At 60.5% G+C, this 6,651-nt stretch overlaps 1 protein-coding gene across 1 annotated transcript in view; it reads left to right on the plus strand.

Annotated features, from left to right (window-relative positions):
* Positions 1 to 1,952: 1,952 nt before the first annotated feature.
* Positions 1,953 to 6,651, plus strand: part of LOC102439540 (P protein-like) — a gene marked incomplete at its 3' end in the record, with an annotated part of 5,394 nt that continues 695 nt past the window's right edge. Inside the window, exons 1-5 of the mRNA XM_006109254.1 lie at positions 1,953 to 2,182; positions 2,774 to 2,872; positions 3,475 to 3,660; positions 4,640 to 4,697; positions 5,663 to 5,735. Coding sequence (XP_006109316.1) covers positions 1,953 to 2,182; positions 2,774 to 2,872; positions 3,475 to 3,660; positions 4,640 to 4,697; positions 5,663 to 5,735 — 646 coding nt within the window. The remainder of the gene's footprint in view (positions 2,183 to 2,773; positions 2,873 to 3,474; positions 3,661 to 4,639; positions 4,698 to 5,662; positions 5,736 to 6,651) is intronic.

A 6,651-nucleotide genomic window follows, 5' to 3' on the forward strand; every position in this document is an offset into this window, starting at 1 on the left:
TGGGGGACGGGACGGCGCCCCGGGGAGGGCTCCCGAGGGGCGCGGGTGCCGAGGCGGGAGCTGGAAGGCTAGGAAGGGTTCCCGAGCCGGGGTTCTGCTGGGCCTGCCCAGCGGGGTCTGCTCCTAGCGCCCGCCTGGCAGGCACGTGAGCGCGGGTCAGGCGTTTCTGGGGAACGGAATGCGCCCTTTAAATCCCTCAGCGCTCCGGCTACGCACTTGGCCACACACAGTGAATTACACGGGTTTCCCGTCGCCAGCTCTTTCCAAGGACCTGGACGATCACATCCTCGGGCTTACAGACCCGGACTGGGCCTGGGCCTCCTCCTGCGCGGGGCCTGGCCGGCCGCTGAGCCCAGTCTTAGGGGATGTGGATGGTTTCGAGGAAGAGAGAACAGGAGGTTGTTAGCACGGTGGGCAGCAGCTCTGTCCTGAATACAAGGCGGTTCCTTGTCGCCTAAACCACGTGGGAAAGGCCATCCCTGGGGCTTGCCAGGTGGGGCGAGCACGGGGTCTGCCTCCAGGCCCCAGGGTCAGGCCCCAGGTGCTGGGCCGGGGAGATGGCCTGCAGCTGGGATGCCCACTCTCACATGATGGCTGGTGAGGAGTCAGTCTCGCCGGAAACAGCGGAGGTGAAAGCTCTCGGGGACCTCACAGGACAGGGGACATCTGCCGTTACTGCACATGGCGTTTGCAGACACGCGCGTGCGGTGGCTCACGCCCGTGTAAGGGGGTGATTTGGGAATCTCCGTTCCTCACTGTTTGCTGCGCCGACGAAAAGCCAGGTCTGATACTAACTGGTGTTTGAGAAGGTCCCAACCGCCTGGGGCTTGGCCCAGGTCTGCGGGCGTCAGGAGTGATGGGGCAGAGGGAGACCCAGCGGTACCCACACCTGAGACACCTGGGACAGGTGTTTTTGTGTTTCTTTTTTAACATTTTTATTGATTTCAGAGAGGCAGGGAGAGGGAGAGAGGGAAACATCCATGAGGAGAGAGAATCATGGATCGGCTGCCTCCTGCTCGCCCCCTACTGGGGACCGCAACCCGGGCATGTGCCCCGACCTCCTGGTTCATAGGTCGATGCTCAACCACCGAGCCACGCCGGCCGGGCCTGGGACAGGTGTTGAGCTGGAGGCCCGGCGATCAGATGTGTGTTTTGGAAAAATCACGGAGGTGGTGTGGCAGGGAGCAGCCGGCCGGCTGGAGAAGCCACTGACAGCCTCGCCCTGCGTCTGAGAGGCTGCCATACGGCAGGGCGGGGGCACTTCATGGGTGAGGGCTCAGCTTGGTGAGAGTGGGTCACGGGGGCCGGGGGGGGGGTGTTTCCGTTGGTGAGGGGTGCACCTGGGTGGGACCAGTGCCAGGGCCCTGGGGCAGAGCCAGGAGCCGCCTCAGGACTCCCACGGGGGTGTCTGGGCACCTTGCAACGTCAGGGAGACAGGACTGTAGTTGGACACAGTGGTCTGGGCTGCAAGTGGGGACGTGGGCGTCACCCGCCCGGGGGTGAGAACCTCGTGCGCTGGGTGGATTTTCCGGAGTTTTGGTTCCGGATTTTGTCTTTGTTGCCAACTGTGCTTCCCCCTCCTCCCTCCCCCCCCTCCCCCAGGCGCCAGCCAAAGTCAGGACACATGTCCCTGGGTCTGGGAAGGGGGACGCGGGTGCTCCTCCCTGGTCATGGGGGGAAGGGGGGCACACGGACACATGTCCCTGGGTCTGGAGGGGCCGCACGTCAAAGGCACCTACCTCGGTTGCAGGCTCCTCCCCGGCCCAGGCCCTGGTCGGGGCTCGTGCAGGAGGCAACCAGTTGATGTCTCTGTCTCTCCCCTCTCTTTTCCACTCTCCCTAAGAATCAATGAAAAAATATCCTACGGTGAGGATTAAAAAAAAAAAAAGGATCAACCAATGAATCATCAATAAGTGGAACAACAAATGGATGTTTTTCTCTCTCTAAAGACCATGCATCTGGAGAAGGAAGGCGGCCGGCTGAGCTCCGGCAAGCTGGAGGTGGAGCTCCATCAGACGTCCGCTTCCCCGCCTGCTGGCCTGGGACTCACCGCCATCACCCGCCGGCCACAGCTGGGAGTCAGGGGGGCAGACCCCGAGGGCCCCTACCCCCAGCAGGCGGCCGGGCAGAGCTGCTGGGCTCCTGTGGACCAGGATTTTGGTTCCTTCCTCACAGAGCAGAGGTGAGTTTAAAATGGTTTTAGCGCCCGGCCGGTGTGGCTCAGTGGTTGAGCATCGACCCACAAGGAACCAGGAGCTCACGGTTCGATTCCCGGTCAGGGCACGTGCCCGGGTTTCCAGCTCCATCCCCGCTGTGGGGGGTGCAGGAGGCAGTCGATGGATGATTCTCTCTCATCATGGATGTTTCTCTCGCTCCCTTCCTCAACCACTGGGCCACACCGGCCAGACAGAACTCCAGCTTTTTTTTTTTTAACGTTATTTTATTTATTTTAGAGTAGAAGTGAGAGAGAGAGAAACATCAATGATGGGAGAGAATCACTGATCAGCTGCCTTCTGCACGCCCCCTGCTGAGGATCGAGCCTGCAACCCGGGCATGTGCCCTTGACTGGAATCGAACCCGGGACTCTCCAGTCCACAGTCCGACGCTCAATCCACTGAGCCAGACCGGCTAGGGCCAGCTTTTTTCTGCAGAGACTGAATGCAGACCCTCACAGGAGACTTTTATCCCTGCCCCTCACTCTCTTGTGTCTCGAGGGCGCCCCCTGCTGGCGGGGGCGGCACCTGTCGCTTGTGCTGCTCTGTGTGTCTTTCAGGTCTCACTTGCCTTTCACCGGGTTCTGCAGCTCCAGGCCCCGAGAAGCCTGCTGCACAGAAAGCACGCCTCTGCTGGGGGGCCCCTCCCAGGAGCGGGGGTGAGTACCCCCCTTCCGCCAGAGGAGGCCTCTCTGAGCATCGCCCGAGGTCTCAGGGGGAGGCCTTCTTCCCCAGAAAGGAACTTGTCTCTGACGAATCAGGGGCCAGGCTCTCTGCCCCTTACTGTCAGCTCCAGGGCCATGGTGTGTGTGTGTGTGTTTGTTTGTTTTTATGGATTTCAGAGAGGAAGGGCGAGGGGGAGAGAAAGAGAAACATCCACGAGGAGAGAGAATCATGGATCGGCTGCCTCCTGCACACCCCCTACTGGGGATGGAGCCCACAATCCGGGCCTGTGCCCTGACCGGGAATCAAACCCTGACCTCCTGGTTCCTCGGTCGATGCTCACCCCCTGAGCCACGCCGGCCGGGCTAGCTGATGTTTCTCGAAGGCCCACAGTGCATTTTGAAGATCCGAGTGGATTCTTACTCCCCTGGACCCCGTTGTTCTGTGATGTCCTCCGTAGGCCAGGCCCAGCCCCTCGACATCTGTCCTCGTTTTCGAAGCCGGGATGGAGTCCGCATGTCCCACGCCGGCGTGAGATGTGGTCCTGTGCTGGAGACGGGCCTCGTCTCGTGAGAATAACCCCCATGTTGCTTCCCAGGGCGCGGTGCCTGCCCGTCTGCCACCCGGAGCTCATCACGGCGGAGTCCTGGGACCTCAGCTCGGCCGAGTGGGAGGGCACGTCGCTGCTGGGCAGTGAGGCGGCCGGGTCCTCCAGATCCGCCTCCTCGGACAGGGGGGACCTCCTGGAAGGGGCTCCCGTCCCGTTCCGCCTCTCCAAGCTGAGGTAGGAGGTCCCGGGGCCCCGTGTGGTCCAGGGTGACGGTCCCACAGCGCGGCCCACTGGCCTGGGACGGGGCTGGGGGTCTCGCGCTCCCGACGCCCCGCCCACCCGGCAGTGAAGGGGGGGCGGGGTTTTCACGCTCCCAGGAGGACGTGTCAGGTGGCACGGGACCGCGGTCGCTGCTTTGTCGCTTGGGCTCCCCTATGGACATGGAGCGGAAGGAAGGGCCCTGTTGAGACCTGCATGTCGGAAAGCGGCATCTCGGGGACGGGCGGGGGCTCGGGCCAGGACCCCGGGCCCCCATTTGGGATCTGCAGCAGCTGAGGGACCCGCAGGGCCAAGCCCGTCTGTGCGGCTGTCTCCCCGTCGCCTGGTGGCCCCACCTCATTCCACAGCGTCCTGTGGCCTCCACCCACGTGGGCTTCGGGGAAGCCCCGGGTCGGTGAGAAGGCCCCACCGTTTCTCTGCATCGGGAGCCCATCTCTGCTGAAGCTTTTGAAAATATATATTTTTTAAATATATTTTTAAATATTTTTATTGACTTCAGAGAGGAAGGGAGAAAGAGAGAGAGATAGAAACGTCAATGATGAGAGAGAATCACGGATCGGCTGCCTCCTGCACGCCCCGCACTGGGGATGGAGCCCGAAACCCAGGCCTGTGCCCTGACGAGGAATCGGAACCCTGACCTCCTGATTCATAGGTCAGCGCTCAACCACTGAGCCCCGCCGGCCGGGCACGTGCAGCTTCTTTGTGCTGACTGGCCTCCGCCCTCTCCCGGGCCTGACAGATGATTGGCTAATCACCCCTGGGCCGGAGGTGACAGGCGGCGTGTGGCCCTTCCTACCGTGTCACAGAGAGAATCCAAACACGAGGTCTGAGACGGGGTCCCCAGGGCCTCCCAGAGGCGTGTGAGGTTTGGCCAGCCTGGGCACTGGCGGACGGGACTGCCGGCGTGTGACGCAGACCCGGCTTTTCTCCGCAGGCGCTGTGCGCGGCGGCTGAAAGTCACGGGCCTCTTCGTCTTCGTGGTGATGTGCTCGGTGAGTCCCACGCCCGGGGGTGCTGGGGAGCGGGCGCCCGCGGTGTGGGCTCACAGGCTTCTGTGGAGGCGGGGCCTGGGGGTGGGAGCTGGCAGAGCTCCTCTGTCCTGGTCCCACGTCACAGGGACCTGGTTTTGCTCCATAGAAGGCAACTGGCTGCCCCTGGGTCTCCCCACTCCCTCCAGGGGCCCCCCAGGCTGTCACTCACCCCCACACAGTAACACTCGTTACTGCTGGGGGCCCTGTCCAGGGATCGTGGGAGGCCCCCGCATGTCCTGGGACCCTTTCAGGTGGTGCCCTGGGCCTCGGCCAGGCTGGGCCATGTTGTGTGTGGGGTTTTGTTTGTTTGTTTGTTTGTTTTTAAATATGTTTTTGTCGCTTTCAGAGAGGAAGGAAGGGAGAGAGAGAACATTGATGTCTCTCTCTCTCTCCCGCTCCCTTCCTCTCTGAAATCAATAAAAATATATATTTTAAAAAATAATAATCAAGGCCCATGGTCGCTGAAGATAGTAGAACGGATCAGAACTTGATTCTAATCTCTAAGAAGGGCTATTTGGAGTCAACTGGTGGATGTGGGGTGCATCAAGCAATACCATTACCACCCCCTATTATCTTTTTATTTTTACTTTTTAATCCTCCCCCGAGGATATTTTTCCATTGATTTTTAGGGGGAGTGGAAGGGAGAGGGAGAGGGAGAGAGAGAAACATCGACGTGAGAGAAACACATCGATGGGTTGCCTCCTGCACGCACCCTGACCAGGGCCCGGGCTGGGGAGGAGCCTGCAACCAAGACACATGCCCTTGACTGGAATCGAACCCAGGACCCTTTGGTCCGTAGGACGACGCTCTAGCCACTGAGCCACACCGGCCAGGGCTCCTCCCCCTATTTTCAGCGGTGACCCATCTTCTGTGAGCTGTGTTGCGCTTACCCACAAGCCCTCCTGAAGTGCTTCTGGTCGCTGCAGGTCTCGTTCAGCCTGTATCCCGACGAAGGGAAGCTCTGGCAGCTGCTGGCCGTGTCGCCGCTGGAAAGCTACTGTATCTAAACCGTAAACCGTGCGGGCGGGAGGTGGATGGTGGCTGAGGCTGGGAGTCACAGAGCAGAGAGGCGCCCAGGCCCAGTTCCAGGGGTCACCCCAGGTCACTGCACAGGCCAAGGACGCTGAGTGAAGGACGAGGCTTCGGGACAGAAGGGGAGGGAGCTGTGAGAGCCCGCGGTGGGCGGGTGGCGGCGAGGATCCCCACGCGAGGCGGGTGCCGCTTTCAGGTGCCTGGGTTCCGGTCCTGGGTCTGGCGACGGCTTGGTTTCTTCCCGTTGTGTGTTCTCTGGGTCCCTGGCAGGCGACCTGGCTGGTCGTGAAAAGGCAGATGTGCGTGTAGGATAGACGTTCGAGTGTGCGCGTCAGCTGCGGCTGACGGTGTGGATTCTACACCCGTTTCTCAGTTCTGGGGGCTGGAAGTTCAAGGCCAAGGTCTTGCGGGCGGATCTGGTGCCTGGTGAGGTCTCTCTTCCTGGCTTGCAGACAGCCGCCTTCCTGTTGCATCCTCCCAGGTGTGTCTTGGTGCTCTGCGTGGAGTGAGAGAAAGCTCTCTGATGTTTCTCTCTCTTTTGAAAACATTTTTTATTGCCTGATTTTAGAGAGAGGAAGGGAGGGAGGGGGAGAGAGAGAGAGAGAAACGAGCATCAGCCTGTTGTACCTCTTATTGATGCATTCATTCGTTGGTTCTTGTGTGTGCCCTGACCGGGGATCGAACCCACAGCCTTGGTGTGTCAGGATGCTGCTCTAACCAGCTGAGCTACTTGGCCAGGGCTGGTATCTCTCCTTTTAAAAAAAAATATATTTTTTATTGATTTCAGAGAGAAGGGAAGGAGGGAGAGAGAGATATAGAACATTCCATGATGAGGGAGATTCATGGATCGGCTGCTTCTGGCACACCCCCTACTGGGGATCGA

This window comes from Myotis lucifugus, unplaced genomic scaffold, assembly GCF_000147115.1.
Source record: "Myotis lucifugus unplaced genomic scaffold, Myoluc2.0 scaffold_7492, whole genome shotgun sequence".
NCBI classification, from domain to species: Eukaryota; Metazoa; Chordata; class Mammalia; order Chiroptera; family Vespertilionidae; genus Myotis; species Myotis lucifugus.